This window comes from Phodopus roborovskii, unplaced genomic scaffold (assembly GCF_943737965.1).
Source record: "Phodopus roborovskii unplaced genomic scaffold, PHOROB, whole genome shotgun sequence".
Classification (NCBI taxonomy): domain Eukaryota; kingdom Metazoa; phylum Chordata; class Mammalia; order Rodentia; family Cricetidae; genus Phodopus; species Phodopus roborovskii.
Genome location: NW_026126560.1, coordinates 1,126,902 through 1,149,009, shown reverse-complemented (window position 1 = coordinate 1,149,009; position 22,108 = coordinate 1,126,902). Strand labels below are relative to the sequence as shown.

General features: G+C 48.7%; 1 protein-coding gene and 1 pseudogene across 1 annotated transcript; both read left to right on the top strand.

Moving 5' to 3' along the window:
- The first annotated feature begins 206 nt into the window (after window positions 1-206).
- LOC127234874 (guanine nucleotide-binding protein G(I)/G(S)/G(T) subunit beta-1-like) lies at window positions 207-2,652 on the top strand (annotated as a pseudogene).
- Window positions 2,653-11,722: 9,070 nt separating this feature from the next.
- Window positions 11,723-22,108, top strand: Cx3cl1 (C-X3-C motif chemokine ligand 1). The gene is made up of 3 exons (XM_051201963.1): window positions 11,723-12,005; window positions 17,570-17,690; window positions 19,315-22,108. The coding sequence occupies exons 1-3, from the start codon at window positions 11,936-11,938 to the stop codon at window positions 20,309-20,311; spliced, it is 1,188 nt and encodes a 395-aa protein (XP_051057920.1). The 5' UTR covers window positions 11,723-11,935; the 3' UTR covers window positions 20,312-22,108.

The window sequence follows — 22,108 nt, the reverse complement described above, 5'->3', positions numbered from 1 at the left end:
GGAATTAAGGAAAAGCTTTAGCAGTGAAGGAAACCATCCAAAACAAAGATGATGAAAGTGTGTTTGAACAAGGAAGCCAAGTTCTAGCCCCAACAAGAAAAGAGCTTGACAGCTTCACTTTCATAGTTCTGGACTCAGAGTCAAGGGTACAAACAAGGAAGGGGTTAGAGACTCTCCCTCTGTGGCTAAGGAAAGCTGCCGAGGCCATGCATGTGTCAGGGCTGGCCCTGTATGGAGGCCCAGAAAGGACTTTGCACAAAGCTGAGAAAGTGAAGGCTGGATTGCCTCAGAGACCCCAAGATGTTGGAGATACTGGAGTTGTGAGATACCTGCCCGGAAGAGCTGCTAAGAGGGAGTGGAATCCAGTCCACAAGAGAGTCAACAGAAATGAAAAGGGCGGGGGTGGGGGTGGGGGGATCTGAAGAGCACTTTGACAACAGACATGAATCTACAGAGTGTGGAGTTTGTCTGCCTGGTTTTAGGTCTTTCTTTGGTCCAGTGTTTTCTATGTTCCTTTTCCCTCCTTTTGGACTGTAATATATATTTGGTGCCATTGTATGTTGGAAGTATATAACCTGCTTTTTTGATTTTACAGGGCGTTACAGTTAAATTGCCGTGAGTCTCAGAAGAGACATTGAACGTTAGACTTTTAACAATGTTGAGACTGTTATAGACCATGGGAACTTTTCAAGTTGACTGAATGCATTTTTTTTACATTGTGATATGCTTACAAGCCTATGGAGTCCAGGGAGTGGAATGTGGTGGTTTGAGTAAGGATGGTCTCCCATAGGCTCGTAGATTTGAATGCTTAGACATCAGGGAGTAGAAATACTTGAGAAGGATTGGGAGGTGTGGCCTTGTTGGGGGAAGTGTTTCGCTGGGGGTGAGCTTTGAGATTTCAAAAGCCCAAGCCAGGCTCAGTGTCTCCCTCTTCCTGCTGCCCCTGGATCTGTATGTAGAATTCTCAGCTCCTTCTCCAGCACCATGCCTGCCTGCACATCACCATGCTTCCCACCATGCTGACAATGGACTAAACCTCTGAGACTATTAGGAAGGTTTAATTAATGCTTTCTTTTATAAGAGATGCTGTAGTCATGTTCTCTCTTCACAGCAATAGAACAAAGGGTTTTATCAGGGGTGGGAGTGTAGGGATGAGAGAAGGTAACAGGGGATGAAAATGATTAAAATATGATACACTTTTAAAAAAATCTCACAGGCAAAAAGTAAAATTGTGGTTACTAGGGGCAGAGGGATGCAAGAACCAGTCATGTTTTAATGGCCTCAGTGGGGGGAAGATGAGAATTCCAGAGACAAACTGCCATGGTCAGACAGAGTAATGTGCTGGAAGCCTCCAAAAGAACCAGCTAAAGGGGCATCGGGGTGTACACAAAGGAGGGCCTGTATAAGGTCACATGTCTCACTTCTGGAGGATGACAATGGTAGGCTCAGGCAATGAAGGTAGTGGGACCCAGATTGGAACAGTTCCACCCAGACTGGTCTGCTTGCTGGGTCTTGCCCACAGTCCAGAAGTACTAAGACCAAGATGATAGGAGAGCCAGGACAGCAGAGAGTAGACAGACTTACACATGTGAGAGACCAGTCAGAAGCACTTCTGAATTAAGACCATGGACTCTGCGGTGTGGAAAAGCACTGAGACTTGAAGGTGAGTGGGCCTGGCCAGGCACTGCAGGAGATTGAGCAGCTGAAGAAGCAGATCATAGATGCTCATAAAGCATGTGCAGATGCATCTCTCTCCCAGATCACAGGCAACACGGATGCAGTGGGAATAATCCAGATGTGAACCAAGATGCTGAGGGGGCAGCTGGCCAAGATTTATGCGATGCACTGAGGCACAGACTCCAGGCTCCTTGTCAGTTCCTTCATGATGGAAAACACGTCATCTGGGAAAGCTACACCACAAACAAGGCCCATCTGCTCTCCTCCTGGGTTATGACTTACGCGGACATTCTTCCTGGGAATTATATGGCCTGTAATGGCCTGGATAACATTTACTCTTTGTAATCTGAAAATTTCTTAAGAGAATGTATGTGAGAGTTGACTGGAAGAATACACAGATTATCTGTCCTGTTGCTGGTTCCTGGATAGCAATCAGATAGTCACCAGTTCTGGAGACACCACATGTGCCCTGTGGGATGTCAAGAAGACAGGCCAGCAGATGACCACATTAACTGGACACATTGGAGATGCTGTGACTCTGTCCTCATGTCACGAAACAGTTTGTCTCTGGTGCTTGTGATGGTTCAGCCAAGCTCTGGGATGTCTGAGAAGGGACGTGCCCGCAGACCTTGACAGGATATGAGTCTCACATTAAAGTTATTAGTTTCTTTCCCAATGGCAATGCCTTTGCCACTGGCTTAGATGATGCTACGTGCTATTTGCCATCCATGCAAACCAGGAGCTCAAGACATCATCTGTGCGATCACATATGTATTCTTCTCCAAGAGTGGCTACTGCCTCCTCCTCCCTGGGTACAATGATGTCTTCAACGGCAACATCTGGGAGGCACTCAAAGGTGACAGAGCAAGTGTCTTAGCTGAACACTACAACAGCATCCGCTGCTTGTGGATGCCTGAAGATGGCGTGGCTATAGCAACAGGGTCCTGGGATAGCTTTCTCAAGATCTGGAACTAAGGCCACAAGTGGATGTCACAGAGACTAGACGACCATTCCAACCTTGAAGAGTTATATAGCAATAGCACCTCATATCCAACCATACTAACTTGGACACCTACACCTCTCCTCAGAACTTCGAAGGGGCAATATCTTTTCCCCTTTACTTATTGCTGAAGCAAAGAACACAGTTCCCATTAAAGAAAGAGATCCATACTATTAACTAAAACACATTGTGTTTTTCTTCTGGGTCATTGTCTCTGTTTTCTTTTTCATCTTGGATGAATTTTAAAAGGAAATACTGCAGTAAAATGTTATCACAGGATAACCCTGAGTACAACCATGAGACAGACACCTTTTAGACCAGTGGTCCTGTTTTGTGTCTTCATCAAAAACTAGTTGAAGACTTTATCTATAACTGTTTTTAAATATCATTTGTAGCATTTGTAGGATTTTGAGAACATTCCCATACCTTTCTTTATATATATTCCTTTATGTTCAGCAGTTAAGAGAACCAGAGCTCACAGTCTGTAGAACCACAGAGCATAGGTATAGAGTGAGTCTACAGGGAACAGATAGATCTTATCAGGAATGGGAAGTAGACTATGGATGGACAGGGACAGGAGGATTGGAATGGGAGGATCATGAAGGGATGGAGAGGGAAGAGGGAATTGAGGGAGGAAATACAAGGAGAAACAACCAAAATTAAGAGGTATTTGAGGGGTAGTATGGAAACCTAATACAGTAGAAACTTCCTAAAATATATACATATATGAAGGCAATCCAAATGAAATTTCCAAATAATAGGGGTGACAGAGTCCTGTCTATCTTTTGTCTCTGAATGCAGCTTCCAGGACCAGGACTGAGTTCCATCTAATTGAGTTGTTGGGGTCTCATGGAAATCCCCAAACAACCCAGGCTATTACCAAGACAATAGGTTGCTCTCCATAAATTGACAAGGCCCCATTTCCAAAGACAACATCTACACAACTCACTGAACATGGAGATGTCAAGCTGGTGCCTGCATAGAGCCTTAATCCCTATGTGCTAGTGCCTTTGGTACAGGAAGGTACTCTACAGGCTACCATAAGAGAAAAGTTAATACCAAGTCAATCACAAACACTTTGATCTTCAGCGGTGTCTGACTGCCAGACATGCTAGGGCAATGGTGGCACAAAGATTGTGGAGGTAACCAACCAACACTTATTTGATTTAAGGCCCACTCCATGAGAGGGAACCCATACCTGACACTGCTTGGTTTACCAAGAACCAGAGACTAAATAGCCTAGGGACCTAGCATAAAACCAAATACTATTGGTCAAAAAGGGTGGTGGGCGTAGAATAAAATCAGTGCCTTGTTCAGCCATCATCAGAGACGTTTCCTCTTGCAGCAGATAGAACAAATACAGAGACCCACAACCACACATACAGAGAGTGACAGATCTTGCAACAACCGGCCGTAAATGAGATGTCTCCATCAAATCCCTCCCCTCAGAGCTCAATGAACACAGAGGAAGAGGATGTGGAAAGAATGTAAGAACCAGCGGGGATGGCAGACACTAAGGAAACAAGACCCTCCTCAACGTGAGCAAAGTCCACGAGAACGCAGAGACTGAAGCATCAATCAGCAAGCACAGGGCCTGCACAGGGCCACAGCAGCTCCTCTCCTGGGTGTACACATCATGGCTTTCGGTTTCGTGTTTTTATGGGGACTCCTGCATATGCAAATGAGCCTCTGATTCCCATGCCTTCTCTTGGGCTCTTTTCCTTTTGTTGGCTTGTCCTGCCCAAAGTTGATGTGATAATGTTCATGTTCTCATTTTGTGCTATATTTTAATATTGTCTCTTAGAAGCCTGATCTTTTCTAATGAGGCAGAAAAAGAGTGGATCCTGGTAGGAGGGGAGGCGGGGAAGCATTGGGAGGAGTAGAGGGAGTGGAAACCATATCTGGAAATAATACACGAGAAAATCTATTTCCAGTACAAGGTGGGGGGAGGCTGAGAAAGCCAGAGGAAGCAAGCCAGTAAGTAGCACCCTTCCATGGCCTCTGCCTCAGATCCTACCTCCAGTTTCCTGCCTTGTTTGAGTTTCTGTTCTGACTTCCTTCAGAGACTGACTACAGATGTGGACGTGTTTGGCAAATAAACCCTTTCCTTCATGCCTCAGCTCCAAAAGAGAGAACCAGGGCTCATGGCAGCCCCTGACTTGTCAGTGATGCAGTTTTATCCCTGGTTTTTGTTTTTTGTTCTGTCTCATGTCACAGATGGCTGTTCCACATAACACAGCGTAGTGGCAGGAAAAAGATTCGGAAGCAAAGTCACCATGCACGTGTTGCAATGGCCATGAATGCTTGGTCAGAACCCTTGCGCTTTGCTGATCAGCGAACCCATTCCAGCACCCTTCCCTCCCAACATGTTCTCACTGTCTAGTTTCTGCTCATAGCCTGGGCTTCTGAGGAAGTCGGAGGGAAGTTTGTAGTCATGTGATACTAGGTAGCCATCCCGCTCCTCCTGTCAGAAAGTTGTCCAGAGACAAAGCACCTGCCCTGTACTTTGACAGTCAGTTGGTTATTTGTGTGTGAAAAAATGTATAAATTAACATTTTGAAAATAATGATCTCAGATTTCGTAAATTAAAATTTAAACAACTTTATTTGCTGTATTGGGTGGGTTTATTAGAATTGCTATAGAAGTGCTCTGTAGTGCATACAGGACTCAGTCCTTAGACAGTTTTTCTTTGAATTTTAATAGCAGTAGCTTTGCCCATTCCTGTTGTTTCTCTGCAAACACTGGAATTAGCAAGGGCTTTGCAAGTTTGAATAATGGGATAAGTCACTGTTTTCTTTACTTAAAACAAAACAACAACAAAAAAGAAACAGTTCTGTTGGGAATGATTGCTGTTGAACGCATGGTGTGTGGCAGGAGAGACACACGCTACCTTTGCCACTTCCTAGATGCCTGCCTCCACCTCCTCTACAAGAACAGTGTTTGCATGTGAGAAAGACCACTTTTACACAGGCCGTGCAGATCTTTATGGTTTTCATCTTGAGTCATGTTCATCAGCAGCATTTGGAGCACAGTGTTCTGTGAGGTTTTTGTTGTTTGCTTGTTTTCTAAGGTGGTATACCGTAAAAGCTGCCATGACTGTGCTGTAGGCCTGAACCTGAGAAAGGGAACACAGTGAAGCCCTTCTCTTCCCACCAAAGGACTGCAAAACTCTCAGTATCTGCTCCCTTCTCAGCTTTTGCATTTAATTTTTTAAAGTGTGTATACTGCAAGGAGTCTGTCTGGAGGCTGGATGCAAGACAGGTATTATATTAACTTATACTGTTATTTAAGACGTAATACAGCAGTTTGACATGAGAAAAGAAAAAAAGTGCCATTTCTTAGATTGATCATGCCACTGTTGTATTTAGCCACACATTTACTTGGAGGCAATCAGGAGTGGGTTGAGGGTACTATAAACAAAAATTCCAAGAAGTTCCCTGTGGTCTTCTGGGCAAAGGAAGGACTTTTTTTTTTTTTTTCTTTTCAAATTACAGGGTTTGGATGGGCACCTAGTGGCCTAAAATATGCTTTCTATTTTTGTACACAATGGCGTCTTGCTATGCATCCAAGGCTGGTCTTGAACTCCCATCCTCCTGCTGCAGCCCCCTAAGGGCTGAGATTATTGGTGTGAACAACCACACACCACACTTTACCCCCTGTGGTCTTTTGTTTAGAATTCTGTAGACACTAAGTGTTTTGTCTTGTCTTGAGTTTTTTCATGAGCTGAGACTTGGTATCCTGTATGTCTGTTCCGAAGCCAGGAACTTGAACCATGCTGTTTGTGCTTCTCAAAGCTTGTTACAACTCTGAGGGATGGCATTCAGTATAGGTTTCCACTCCTGCCAGCTTTCCATGTTAATTAAGGGTTAGGGAAGGTACTTCATACAACGATTGATGAAAAACATTAAGAGTTCATCTATATGGTACTGGGGATGTGATTTTAAAGAGAAAAAAAAAGTGTGTAAGACTATAGTCTGTGGATTAAAAGCAGTTTCACCTAAGAACATAGCAAATCTGACACCTCAGAATCAATTTTGTATTTATACTTGAGTTTATTTATTTATCTTGCTTGCTATATAGAGAAGCAGTGTGCTTATGGACAGAGTATGTAGCTTCGCATCCCTAGATCTTAGATAGGCTTTCTTACCTCAAAGCATCACATAAGCATAAAATGTGAATGAAAACGCTGTCCCTCCTATGCAAGTACACACAGTGACAGCAAATACCACACCACTCAAGAGTTTTTTTAATTTGGCTGTTTGTTCTTCTTACCAGGAAGGCTGTTAGATAGTTCCCATGCCTAAGATCCCACAGATGATGGTTTTGGAGTCCTTCAGAGAATTCTAGTGTCATGTTCAAGTTTTTTTGGCAGAGGACTCTGTCCCCTTTATCTACAAATCCAGTTTCTCTCTGGATCCTGAGTCACTGGTTTCCCTGAGAATTCAGTAGAATCACTAGATTTCCTCAGTATCCCCCACACTCATCAGCTCATCTCCCTTCCCCAACTCCATAGCCTCACTACCTGTCTTGTTGTGTATGACTAACATCTGACCCACACAGACATCCCTTCCTCATCCCTGAAATTGCATGACAGTTTAACCACAATATTCAACATCTGCAATGTAACAGTAACAACAACCCTCTCTATTGTCTGTTGTTTTGGGTAACACTGCATAGTTCTGGGTTTCAGCTCAATTGGTAGAGTGCATGCCTAGCATGCCTACAGCCCTGGCTTCAACCTCTTTCCTATAAAAACCTGGGGCCTGGTAGAGTATGCCTGGCATCTCAACACACATGAGATAGAGTCAGGAGGCTCCAGAGCTCAAAGACAGCCTGGGCTACATAAGAATCTGCTCCCCCACTCAGAAAATACCCCCACTATATAATGATAAAGAATAAAATGCACATTTTAAACAAATAAACTAATAAGTGAGGTGAAAATAAAAATAGGAGAAAGGGTGAGGCATGGACAGTCAACAGCCCCCTGAACGTATAAGTCTGTGGGTGGGAACTGGAGGAAGAGGCGGGGTTGTGGCTGTGCTCTCCTGACTGGCCAGAGTGAAATGAGAAGAGCTGGGGGGGCCTGAAAAGGCAATGACCCCCCATAGGTGGTCTCAAAGTCACCCTCAGTGGGGCTATAGGAAGCTCCCCCTTCCTCATGCACAATTTAAAATTGCTTCCCTGGTCATTCCTTAGATCAAAGCCCCTCCCCCTATCCCCAACTTTCCTGTCATTCCTTGTCTGTGGTCCAATTGCAGCTTCCCCAGAGTCCCTTCCTGAGAGCCTGTCATAGACATCCCCCTTGTTATGAAGGGGCCTGCACTTTCATCTGGATTAGGCTCTTCCTGAACCTGCCCGTAAGCCTGGTGTCACTGCATGCTTAGGAAGTGCAGGCAGAGGATTCCAAACTCAAGACTAAAATGGATTATATAGTGAGTCCTTGGCCAGCCTAGACTACCCCAGAGAAAGATGAGTGGATAAATGAACAAATAAACAAATCAAGCCTGCCTGTATGCATATTGCGAGGCTAAGACATACCCCAACATTTGTGAGTCACAAGACAATAGTAGTTATACAATGAAGTAAACTCATGCACCTGCCAATCCATCTATTCCATCAAAAGTAAAAGTGTGAGCATCCTGCACATACATGCCTCACACTATTACTCATACCAGCATCTTGCCTTGAATACATAATCTGGGTCTCATCCAATATGTCGGTTGAAGTTCTGGTTTATAGGAAGCACACAGGATAAGGATCAGGAAGTAACTAGATAATTTAGAATGAGAACATTGTATAAACACAGTCTTGACTCTGAAAGGTCGATGTCATAAAAATAAAAACATTCAAGTGATCTACCAGGGCTAACAGAAAATAACTCTGCAGCACACACACCTAGTTTTAGTTGATTCAATAAAATAAAAGCAGGAGCTGCCAAGTGTGACTCAAGCCTGGGTTCTCCAGCATTTGCGAAGCTGAGGCATGGGGATTTTGGGCTATGTATTAAGAACTTGTAAAAGAGAGGGGAAGCGGGGGGGGGGGGAAGGAAAGGTAAAGAAGGGCTGGAGAGAGGCTCAGCAGTTAAATCACTTACTGCTTCTGCAGAGGACCTAGGTTCAGTTCCCAGCACCCACACGCATCACATGGCTCACCACTGCCTGTCACCCCTCTCCAGAGGATATCATATTCTTTTTTGGCCTCAACAGGCACCTGCTCACAGGTGGCACTCACGCACATGCATGCACACACGCACACGCTCACACACACACACACATACACACACACTCATAAAAATAAATCCTAAAATAAAGAAGAAAAATCAAAAGAGAAAGCAAGAAAAGGATTTGAGGTAGGGAAAGGGAAAGAATACATTTGAATGTGAGCTGGGTACTGGATGACATAGAAGAGTTACTACTAAGTCTGTGAGGTGGGACAGTTATAATTGTATCGTACTTATGAATGAAAATGGAGGTGCACACTGGGTTATTAGGGCCAAAATGCCAAGCAGCCAGAATTTACTTTGCAGTAGTTTGGCCAAGGGGGAAAAAAAAGTTGAAACAAATATGAAAAATGTTGACTGTTGAATCTTGGAGGTTACAATATGAAAACCCTTCATGCCATTCTTCTATCATTCTTCTATTTTGTTTGATATTTTACAAAAAGTGGTTGAGGAACCAAACCTCCTTTGCTTGCCTTTGAGCTGGGAATTCATCTCCCTCTCCTTCCTTTCTCTGTTCCTCCTCCCCCTCCCCCGCCCCCTGGATCTCCTATGTCACAGGCTGGGTAGATGATGATGATGATTTTTTTGAATTCTGATCCTCCTGCCTCCACCTCCCAAGTACTGGGATTGGGGGTGTGAGCCAGCACACCTGGTTTCATGTGGTTCTGGAGATGGAAGCCAGGCCCTCACTTACGCCAGCCAAATGCCCTACCACTGAGCTACCCTGTCAGCTTACTGCTTTCTTGCTTCCTGCTTCAGCCCCACAACCTGAGAGTCCTTGTATCTTCCTCCTGGTACTGAGCTGGGGCTCATGGAGGCCAAGGATTATGATTTATTTACTTGCCCCTGGGTCTCTTTGTCTTACCACAGTCCCACACACACACAAGGGCTTTGTAAACACTACCACTCTTTCATGCCAGGCACGAGAAAGCCATTAGTTTTATTCACTCCCCAGGGACTTGGTGAGGTGACCATTGGCATTCCAGTATATAGATGGGGATACTGCACCCTGCCTAGTGAGACCTTTAGTGGTGGCAGAGTTGTGCTTGTGTTGGGTCCAGTGGACCTGAAAGCCTGGCTACTGTGTCCAAACTGCACCACAACAGCTACTTCTCGATACCTGTAAGTGAGAAGTTGAACCCATGGGGAGCACACACAGGCTGTCTCTGGAACTGAGCAAGTTAGAATAAAGCTGTTTTTGTCTTTTCACCTACAGTGTGGGCATTTGAACACTTACAAGTCAAATGGTTCCTTGCCAAGGGATGGAGACTCAAACCCAAGAGACAGCTAGCTGGGTCAAGCCTTCCTTCTTCACTTCCTACCTTCAGCTACCACAGTGATAAGTATTAGTCTTAAACCCTGGGTTTGTGATCATGACTACATGGGTTAATTGTGGAAAACCCCCTTAAGTTTCGTTGTGTGGTATTGGGGATACATTCCAGGCTTTCTGCATGCTAGATGATGAGCTATGCACCCAGCACCTTCTTAGAGCCTGACTCACAGTAATTTAGCATCTCCTTTCCGGTTTTACAGAATACAAACATTGTGCAACAACTCCAGAACCAGTCCTGCATCCTGTCTCTTCTCTCTCCCCTCCCTCCAGAGTCTCCTCTGGAGCACACCATCAGGTCAGGGATGCCAGGTTCTTAATTCTACATCCTTCTTTAAAAAACACAAGTGCTGTTTTCCCACAATGCTCCCTTTTCATCTCCTTCTCTCTTTCTCCTCTGACCTCATCTTATCCTATCTTCTGCTCTTACATAGCACAGCACAAAGAAGCCTGGGCCTCTGGATTTCTGTGCTTGTTTTGCCAGGCTGACCTGGAAGTAACTATGTAGCCCAGGCTAACCTGCAACTTCAGGCAATCCTCCCTCAGCCTCTTCAGCGCTGACCTTGTTGAGTCCTTTCCTTGTTAAGTCTCTCCAGCTGTAAAATGAGACTTCCTAGCTTATCTGGCCAGGTAAGGGCAGGTCATCTGGGCCCGAGTTGTACCTTGACCTCACCAGAGGAGCCGCCCCCAACTCTGTAAGTACCCAGCTGCCCCACACCCATTCCAGGTGCCAGCTCTGCTTTAGTGGGTAGCAGGGGAGAACAGAGGTCCTCTGATGTGGCAGCTGCAACCATTCTGCTTGACCAAGTATGGACCAGGCTGGCTATGATCCAGTTGGCTCCATAGCCAGGGACACTTTTCTAGACAAACTGGTTTTCCCCTGCTGGCTGGCTGCCCAAAAGAGTAGCATAATTCATTTCTGGCTGAAGAGGCTCTAGCTGACTGTTCTAGAATCCCAGGACTATACCCCCTGTTTTCAGGAAAGCCTGCTGTGAAAGCAGGTTATGTGCAGTACCCCAAGCCTTGCTGCTAGTTCTTGCCTGGTCTCGGCTTCTACTAGAAGATCAGATCCTCCCCTTATAGCAGCAGAGCTGCCAAGGCTCTGCATTAGGGTTCAGGGAGAGTCGAGAGGCCCATGGCTCTGACAAGTTCATGGTTTGGAATGGTCCCTCCCCTCTCCGGGTCTCAGTTTCCTCATCTGTCCTTGGGAGGCAGGACTGGATCATTCTTTCAGCAAAACTGTTTGCCGGGCTGTGTGCTGAACCCCGCAGACACATTCGAGGAAAGGTACTTGGGAGCTGGGGTTCGGCATCCCATGCGCGAAAGACCCTGACTGCCCCCAGACAAGAAAGGGCTTGGCAGATCCGGAATGGCAGGGTATAGCGTTGTGCATGTCCTTGGCTCATTGTCCATTTAGACGACCAGACCTAGGCTCTTCAGGGAAGGTGGCCCAGTGCAGTGTGCCCCCGGATTCCCGCCGCCGCTCCCGGAACAGAGCTATGCGCGCGAACGGTTCCTTGGCAACCTGGGAGGAATCCAGCCTCAGCCACAGGCTCTTCCTCTCCCCTCCCACCGCCTCCTACTGCGGGCGCCGGGGGCGGAGGCTGCCAGCCCATTATAAAAAGCAACCGAGGCTGGTGGCAGAGGGACTAATTGGAACTGCGACGTGGCCCAGCCTTCTAACCCACCGGATTCCTGCACTCCAGCCATGGTTCCCTCTCCGCTCGCGTGGCTGCTGTGCCTGGCCGCGTTCTGTCATCTAGGCACCCTGCTGGAGGGTGAGTGGGTCTCGACCCTGCTTGGGGGAGAAGGGAGGAGTGTGTTGGTGTGCAGACAGCATCTCCCTGGGGGAACTCGCCCCCCAATCCCCGCTAGTCCCGGCCATCCTAGTGGGGCAGGAGCAGGGGGCGACAGCCTGGAGGGTCTGTGGGAGGCACAAGGTGTGTGGGGAGGAGAGTAAGGGCTATGAGAACCTGAGCAGGCAGATTGGTCTAGTTCTTCCTACTGAGGTTAACTATACCTTTATAAGCCCTGGTCCGAGGCCAGAGAAGAGTCAGGACTTTCTCCTGCCCTGGTTTTCAAGGCCCCCAGGAGTAGTTAAAGTCAAGGTCACTGCAGCTTACGGATGGATGGGGCTTGTCTCTGTACTGCTGTGCAGCTTGTTTGTGCACCTCTCTGTCCGTGTCTTCCCCATCATCCTGGCCACTTCCTCCAAACCCAGCTTAGAACATATTTTATCTCCACGGACTTGCTTTCTGGACTCCACTACCTGGTAGTACAAGGTGTAGGGATACCTAGAGACATAGGCAAGATGAAGACCCAGAGCCGGTCAAGGATCTGAGGATGCTCAGCCAGCAATCAGAACTGGAGAGGATGATGCTGACCGCCCCACCTCGGCTAACCCCTAGAGTTAGCCTCATCTCTGGGAGGACCCAGGCCATTTGGCAGGTTGATGTTCAGAGAAGGTTGCACGTTACCTTAGGGCACACAGTGAAACTGGGAGAATAAGAACCAACCCCCAGCTTCCAGGATATCTCCATGGACCTAAATCCCCAGTGCCACAAGGAGCTAGTGAAGAGTGTGGGTGGGGAGTGGGGGAGGAGGAACGAAATTGTGCCTGGCTTTCTGCTGTCTGAGCTCTGGCCACAGGCCTGGGATATTTAGGGACAGTGAGCACTGGGAAATGGGAATCAGGTGGAGGGTGCTTTGCCATCACTTGCTGTGTGTCCCTGAGCTGGGTCTTGACTTCTCTGGTCTCAGCTGCTGTACCTGTCAGTGTAGCCATTGCTTTGCTGGTGAGAAGGCTCCAGTGTCTAGGGAGGCATTTTGGAATGAGTGTTTGGTGGCAGTGGGATATCACTTTTACTAAGCTTGTAGGAAAATCCCAGGCCAGGGAGGAAAGGAGAGCCTGAATGTTTGAGGTCTGAGGACCCTAATCATGGTTGCTGGCTTTGCTAGGAGATGGTGAGCAAGCTGCAACCCTCCTTTTCTTCTCCCTCTAAATGAGGTATTCAGCTAGATCCACCCTGGTGCTCCCCAGCAGGGGGTCTCGGGCTTTAGGGCTGCTGGAGGCAAGTGCATGGCTGGTGCAGGGAGGGCATCTGCGTCAGTCCCCAAATGTGGGTCTGCCAGGCTGTGTCAGGCGACAGCTCAGTGCTTTATGTAACAAACCTGCAAATGCAAGTTAGAGCAGGGAATACTGCTCCCCAGCACTGACGCATTCACTCCCACTCAAGTCTCAGCAAGAAAGAAGAGAGAAAAATCTGTTTTTGGCTGTTACAGCCTCCTTTCCCCACCCTCAGTGGGGGTGGAGGGGGTAGAGGCAGACAGCTTCGGTGTCAGATCCAGGGCCCTGTGGATTTAATTAAAAGCTCTCGCTTCTCTGTTGGTCAAGGTTTTATATGCCAGTAAGCATTCCCCAGTGCATCTTGTCTATTCATTTGGCAAACACAAGCAGGACACCTGCTGTGTCACAAGCACACATCCTGGTGCTGGGACCCCAGAAGTGAATAAAGGGGCCGAGGAGCCCAGCCGAAATTTGATGCAGTACACAAAATAAACCCTAAGCCCTTTGGTCTATTAGGAGGAAAGAGAATTGTGACTTGTGTGGTTTGCTTGGTTTTTGTTGTGTTTCTGAGACAGGGTCTTTCCATGTAGCCCAGGCTGGCCTCAAACTCATGCTCATCCTGTCTCAGCCTCCTGGGAGAGGGCTGGGCTGGGAAATGTGCTGGTCCTGGCCTACCATGCTGACATTATCTATGGGACAAACATTAGGGAAAGGATGAGCTCTCTCTAAGGTGATAGTCCTCGCAGGTGATATTTGGCAATTTCCAGAGACATATTTTATTATTACAGATGTCCCAATATTTTTGGCTCCTGGCATAGAGTCCACAGCATCAGCCTCCACAACAAAGAATGGGTAGACCTAAAATGTGAATAGTATGGCCGTTGAGAAAAGCTGTCCCAAGGGCAGAATGCTCCAACCATTAAAAAAAAAAAAACAGCTACTCTCTAGCCACTACATAGTGTCATGTCCATTTTAAAGGTGAAAAAATTAAGACCCAGATGAGAAAAGGCTCAAGCCCTCTCTGTTAGTGCACCCAGGACCCAGTGTGTCTTCGAAGTCCTTAAGAGACAACCTAAAACACACTTCTTCTAGGAAGCCTCCCCTGATTACTCACATTTGAAAGTTATCTCACATTCCTATAAATCCTAGTATGTTTGTGTGTGGCCGGAACATTTAACCCTTTACTAGGATTAAACCAGATCTGCCACAAAGTAGACTGTGTTCTGGGCAAGACTGAACCTCTTGGATCTTCAGATTCTGCATCTGTAAGAAGAGGGTAACAATGTGCCCTTTGCAGGGTCTTGGGGGCAGATAGCACAGGAGCTGATGCACAGTAGGTGCTAGCAGAGAGGCTCTCATCCCCAGCATCTTACCTGCTTGTAGATCTGGGGCCCTTCTGAAGACAGAGACAGGCCCTATTTACCCCCTCTATGTCTCACAGCAGTAAGAGAGAGGAGCCAGCATTTATCCATTGCCTAAATAAACAGTGATCACTACAGACAACATCACCATGTGCAGGAGGAAGCTGTCTGTGTTAAAGACGAGAAGGCTCCTGGCTGTGCATAGACTCAGAAGTAATTCAAGCTGATGCTGGCTGATTGATGAAATGCATGCATGGATGGATGGATGACTGGTGAGTGGATTGGTGACAGGCAGTAGGTGGAAAGAAACTGACGAGAAGGGTGGGACTTAGAAAGAGTGACAGATGGGCAGGTGGGTGAGTAGTGTGGGTGATAGATGGATGGGGATGAGTGGAAGGTAGCTAGGAGGATGGAGGAAGTAGGAGGATAGAAAGATGGGTGGGTGACGGATGGATAAGTAAATGGGTGCATAAATGGATGGATTAGTGGGGTGGGCATATCCAAAGGAGGGACAAGTAGACTGAAATGTTGCTTTATTTTATGAATGTTTACTGAGAGTCCATGTTGTGGTCAGTGCAGAGATGCATGGTGACATTGCGACAGACACAGTGCAGTCTCTGGGTCCCTGACTCGTTTGGTGGACAGTAAATGGCTGGCTGCATAGAAGCTCTGCCTCCCTTTCTAGAAATGAGAACTTTGTTCTGAAGAAGGAAAAGGCCTCCCCGAGTTAGTGACGTAGCTGTCCTGGTAGAGCCAAGTTCTGACCCCAGCCAAGGGCTCTGTACCGCTCTGCAGGTAGCAGTGGTCTTCTCTATGTTAGTCTGGGCTCTTCGCTGCTACACAGCCTCCTATTCCTCCTCCTATTGGAGGTCACCCCAGGGCTTTCTCAGGAAGGTATCTGCCAGACCAATGCAGGAGTGGCCACCAAGCTACTGTCACCAGGGACTGGGCGAGGAGTGAGGATACAGCTAAGTTATTCTTAGGTCCACTGGGAATGGAGGAGGAGGGTGACAAGTCTGCACTATAATTGTGTGGTGTGTGTGTGTGTGTGTGTGTGTGTGTGTGTGTGTGTGTGTGTGTGCACCAAGGATCAATCCCAGTGTTGTTCCTCCACCTTGTTTCTGAGACAGTCTCTTCACTGGGATCTGGAGCTCACTGATTCGCCTCTATTGGCTGTCTCAGCTCCTCCAGTGCTGGGATTACAAGCACACACCACCATGCCTGGTTTTCTATATGGTTTCTGGGGCATCAAACCAGATTCTCAAGCTTGTGTGGCAAACACTTAACCTACTGAACCATCTCCCTGGCCCTAAACTGACTTTTATATCCTGCTTCTTAGGGGAGAAAGGACAGCACTGTGATTCAACCAGTGAGTTCAGGAGCCACTCATGCTGGCCTTCAATAACCCAGCTCAGACCCGTAGCCCAAGCTTCCTTTCCCACAATGTGGAGTGGCCCATGGCCCAGGAGCAATGCGGAGGAGAGTTGGTTAGGAAGTCCGGGTGTATGTTTGCCTTTGGCTATTTCTATTTTAGAGGTTGTGCTGAGGATAGCCAGCCTCGTGCATACCAGGCAAGCACTGGATCCCTGAGCTTCACCTCCAGCCTCCTATGTCATTCTTGGTGAGATGGAGCGTGCGTTTGCACATCCATATGTGTGTGAGTATTTGTGCAAAAGCAGTGTGTTTTGGTGGGGGGCTGCAGAACATCTAGGCTCCCAGGTCCTAAAGACTGAGCCAAATCCACACTGCTTCCTGGAGAGTCTCAGGTTCTAGATGTTTGACATGGCCTTTACTCAGATATAGAACCTGGGCTCCTCTTCATTTTTTCTTCCCATATTCCATGAGTACACACTGGACAGACAACAGGACACTGCTGGAAATTCAGAACAGTGGTTCTCAACCCTTTGGGGGGCTGTCGAATACCCTTTCACATGGGTCTCATAAGACCATCTGCCTATCAGATGTTTACACCATGATTCATAATAGTAGCAAAATTGCAGTTATGGAGTAGCAGTGAAAAGGATTTTATGGTTGGGGTCACCACAACATGAGGAACTATATTAGGGGGTTGCAGCGTTAGGGAAGTTGAAAACCATTGATTAGAAGGGGATTGGCAGAAATAAAATGCTAAAGAATGCAAGAAATGTCAAATGTTTATATCAGATAACTGGGTTTCTCCACTCACAGAAACCCCTGCCCAGGGGCTTTTGCAATGTAGCTATCTGGATGTCCTTATGCCCTGTTCTGCTGCCCTTTTTCCTGAACTTAACTCAGACTCACTCTGCAGAACACAGAAGCAACCTGCTCAGCAGACTCCCCACTCCCATTTCCAGGCAGGGAAGTTACCTTTACCATGTGTGAGGAGCAGGAGGAGGGTGCAGGTGTAGGGTGATGACTAAGTACATGATTTATTGTGCCAAAGACAGGAATGGGCAGAGCAGGTAAGACTATGGGCCAGGGAATGGGACTGGGCAGGGCAACTACCTCCCCATGCAGACGGTCTGTGTCTCCCTTAAATTCTTCTCCCTTGCTATGACTTCATTTTAAAAATAAAACCCTTCCTGTCTGGGCACCATGGCCCGCACCTTTAATCCCAACACTCGTAAGGCAGAGGCAAGTGGATGTTGGTGAGTTTGAGGCCAGCCAGAGCTACATAGAAAGATTCCCTGATAAACAACAACAAAATTAAATGCCTCCTAGGTGCTACGCAAAAGGAGATTTATAGATAAAGGTTTATTTCTACCAGTCCAAAACAGCTCCAGAGGCAGACTCCTGATGTGTGACAGGCTAGTAAGGGGTGAGTTGGATGTGGGTTAGTGCTCTGGCTTGGGAGTATATCCAGAAGAAGACTGAAATGGGAATGGGACACCAGATGCCCAGGGGTCCTACTGACTGGGGGCCTCTGTGGACTCAGGTCAACACCTCGGCGTGACGAAATGCAACATCACCTGCCACAAGATGACCTCAGAAATCCCGGTGACATTGCTTATCCACTATTGGCCGAACCAGGAATCGTGCAGCAGGCCCGCCATTGTGTAGGTATCACTTGGGCCTCAGAAGGCTCTGGGACATCCCAGCCCTCTCCTGCCTGCCTCACCCTGGGCTTCCTGCCAAAGGCCTTGCCAAGTTCCCCCTTGTTGCAGTCCCACAACCTGCCTCACTGACCTTAAGGTCAGTGGCAAACAACAGAGGTGAGGAATGGCTTCCTGGATGGTTCACGGTGGTCCAGGGGGTCACCCAGGAAGGTGCTTCCTCTCAGGATACAGTCTGTTTACACAGCCCGCAGCCCACTAGATCCCATGGGGAGGTTGAATGAGGTGGCCTACCAGAGCAGGATCCAGACTCCAGCAAGTCAGTGGGGGACCCTGGTCACTTCTTACCTCTGTGCCTTGGTTTTCTTACCTGGGAGGCGGGTAGCAGGAGGGTGGAAGAAGGTGGAGGAGCTAAAGTGGTTGGGTAAGCGCTTGGAAGGCATGAGGATGGCTGTCAGCAAGTGACAGAAGAGCAGAAACCCCAGAGCCTCTGAGGAGGAAACAGGCCCAGTCAGCCATTTTCTACCTGGCCAGTTTGGTCCCTTGTTCTGTCTGGGGCACATGGTGAGTATTGCCCATTTGCTCAGTCTGAGTCTGCTCCCCAGGGCTGACGATGGCCCCCTGAGCAACCTCAGCCATGCAGGAAATGACCAGAGACCTTTTTAACTCGGGCTTTGCTAGCGGAAATCCAGTGCTTCCTGTCCCCCAGACAGCTCCCCCAAGGGGCGAGATGCAAAATGTATTCCTGCCTGCCCTCTGTTTCTCCACCAGACACCCACAAATAGTTCCTTCTGTCTTCTAAGGAAAGTGGAAGGGGAACATGGCAGCCTTGGGAGCGCTATGGCTTCCCAGGGTACCGCAGTTGGGCACATCATCTATCAACTTCATCTTTCCAACTGTTAAATGGGGTTTGCATGGTAGCTGCAATGCAGACTGTGTATGACCTGCAGAGGTTGTAGCGTGGAATGGTAATCAGCTCTAAGCTGCTGATGGGGCGAAGCAGCCATGCATAGCCTCACAGAAGGCTCTAGATTTAGACCACACTAAACAGCTTTGGCTCTGAGAAGCTGCTTCAGCCTGAGGACAAAAACCTAGAGGAGAAAGTTGGGGTTCAGAGGGCAGCCATCACCATGAGACAGGGAGCTTATGCACAGAGTGCGAAAACCTGCCTTGACACGTTCCTGGTGCCAGAGAACACCTATGGCATCCCCAGGCATCCCCAGAGAACGATGGCATCCCCAGGAGACCTGAGTCCAGAGCTGCTTGCCTTGATGGTAGTGATGTAGTTATTAACACTCTAATTATCCCTCAATTTTATGAATTTGATTTATTTATTTTTCTTAACAATAACACAGAAGTAGGTTTCCCATTTGCCTGGGACTTTCCTGGTTTTGAAAGGGGTAGTCCCTCAAGCTGAGAATGCCTATTCTGAGGTGGTGGGTTTCCCTCCAGACCACAGGCATTCATGTCTCAGCCAAGGGCTAGGAGACATAGAGGATGGAGTGACCCAATGCCTCATGCTAGTAAGGCTGGTCAGTTTGCTTGCAGGGCACGTGGGCAGTGCTCCCCACCACCCCAGCCTGGCTGTCTAGCATCTGGCATCACCAGCCCCCTGTCTTCCTTATAGCTTGGAGACGAGACTGCACAGACACTTCTGTGCTGACCCAAATGAGAAATGGGTCCAAGACGCCATGAAGTATCTGGACCGCAAGGCTGCTGCCCCAGCTCAGAATAATGGCAAGTTTGAGAAATTGGTCAATGTGACATCTGGGATCACCCCAGCCACCAAGGGACTGCCCCCATCTGTTCTGACAGAGCCTGAAGCCACAGAGACCTTGGAGCTGACTACTATTCCCCAGGAGTCCCAGAGGCCTATGGGGACTTCCCAGGAGCCACCAGCAACAGTAACTCAATCATCTCTCTCCACTTCTGAGGCTCAGGATGCAGGGCTTGCCACCAGACCTCAAACCACTGGGATTTTTGAAAAGGCTGCCATCTCTACCACCATTTGGCAGAGTTCTGCAGCCTACCAATCTAAATCTAGGCTTCAGCCGGAGGAGAAGGCTACTGGATCCCCATCCACTACAGCCCCATTGACCCAGGCACCCACCACTTCACATTTAACCCCGGAGAATGCTGGGTCTAAGGGTCAGACCCCCAGTCCAGTGATGTCTGCTGGGTCTAAAGGTCAGACCCCCAGTCCAGCGACGTCTCTAGGGTCTGAGGAGACAAATCAAGCTCATACTGATAATTTCCAGGACAGGGAAGCTGGCAACACAGTCCATCCCTCAGTGGCCCCCATTTCCTCTGAAGGGATCCCCAGCCCGGACCTGGTGGCTTCAGGCAGTTGGCCTCCCAAGGCAGAGGAGCCCATCCATGCTACTGCAGAGTCCCAGAAGCGGAGTGTCTTTATCACTCCTGTCCCTGACTCCCAGGCAGCCACCCGGAGGCAGGCAGTGGGGCTGCTGGCATTCCTGGGTTTACTCTTCTGCCTGGGAGTGGCTATGTTTGCCTACCAGAGCCTCCAGGGCTGTTCCCGCAAAATGGCAGGGGAGATGGTAGAAGGCCTCCGCTATGTGCCCCGTAGCTGTGGCAGTAACTCATATGTCCTGGTGCCAGTGTGAGCTACCTGACTGCTGGTGTCCATAGTTTGATTCAGACAGCTGTCTGGGGACCCCCATCCTCATACCCACCTTCACCCAAGCTGGGACAATGGGAATGGGGAGGTTGGGTCCTCCAGGAGCCATGTGCTCCAAGCCCCCTATTGTGGCCCTGGAGGCCACCTTCTACCATTACCCACTCATGAGAGACAGCAGGTGGCCCTTCCTGCTCAGCGATATTTGAGAGACTCCTCTGCTGCTGGCTGGTTGGAGGGGCCCTTGACATCCCAACCCTAGTGAACAATTATTTATTGCGTTCCCAGCCCCCATGACACCTGTTTCCTGTGAGCACCGTGGTCCACCCATCTCATAAGCAGCAGGTCAGGCCATCTGCCTGTGCCCCTGGCCTCCTCATGTCTCCTGGGTTTGCTGCAGTCGCCAGCCCTTCCCCCTCCTGGCCAGCTGCGGTGCTATCTCTCCCTGTCCCCTGTACAGAGCACACCTCCACCACCATCACCACTTTGTCCTTCTTTGCATGAGGTTAACGCTGTGTTTCCTGGAGCTCTCTGGGAAGGGAGATGAGCTAGTGTGGGGTTTTAATGCATTCCTCCCCAGACTGCTGTGACGGCATGCTGCATCTAAAGGCAGGGTCTAGTCCCCACTCGGCTACTGCACTCCGTCTGTGAAAGAAAAGAAGCATGGCCCTGATGTCATCACTTTCTCTGAGATCCTTGTCCTCCCGGGATGCAGTTCCCAGCCCTTATCAACACTGAGGTCACTGCCATCCCACTGGACTGACACCTTTGCAATCTAGACTCCAAGGGCAAGGGGTGACTTGAGAGTTCAGGTCCTACCCTGTGGGCCCCCAAATGGAGGCTGAGTTGGGGATTTGCAGGAACAGAGGCCAACTCAGAAGGCTCCTCTGTGTCCTCACTAGTCACCCCCTACCTGGCTCACCAAGATTACAGCTATAGGTCTGCCCTGCCTGAAGGACAAGCCACAGGAGAAAGGGGATGACAAGCCCCCGGGAGGCAGAGGATCCAGGGCAGGCATCTGGAGTGGCCACACAACTGATTTAAGTTCAGGGACTTGCACTTGTACCTGCACAGCCCAGATGGTTAGGAGGCTGGATCTTTTCTCAACTCTGAAAGCACTGTTCACGCCAAGGTCTCACCTTTGCCCCACTACAAGCAGGACCAGAACTCCCGTAACATTCTCCAAGAGCCCTGTGAAAATGTCTGGAAGGGACTCTGCCCTGGGCACAAAATGACTGCTGCAGCTTCCAGGGTGTCCAGCTGGGGACAGTTGGGTAGTACCCTAGCTGGAGCAGGACCTGCAGACCTCGCCCCTCAGGGCCCTTGGTGGCAGCTCTCCCCACCCTGCTCCTGATAGCCCCAACCCTCCACCTTCAGAGCCTCCCATGGGCAGGCTTTTCCCGGTGACTCACTTCTTGATAGGTAAAGGAAGCTCAGAACAGTTGGCTCTGTCCCAGAGTGAGGAAGCCAGCCCCCAGGTGACCCTCCCTCCTGGGAAGCTTGTGGGAGGCTGTGGTCTGGCTCCAGGGTGCAGGAGCTGCAGCCTGAGTGCACTTTGTCCTGGCTCCTTCAGTGGGGAGCCATCAGGGGTTGATGAAAGCTGCTGGGGCATGTGGTCCCCTTGATGGACTTTGTGGGTTCTCCCCAGCAGAATGTGGGCCAAGACGATCTGGGGAGTTGTTTGGAGGGAGTTGGTCAATCCTTTGGCTTTTTCAAGCATCATTATCAATGTCTGTGCCATTTTGTATTTTACTAATAAAATTTAAAAGTCTTGTGAATCAAATAA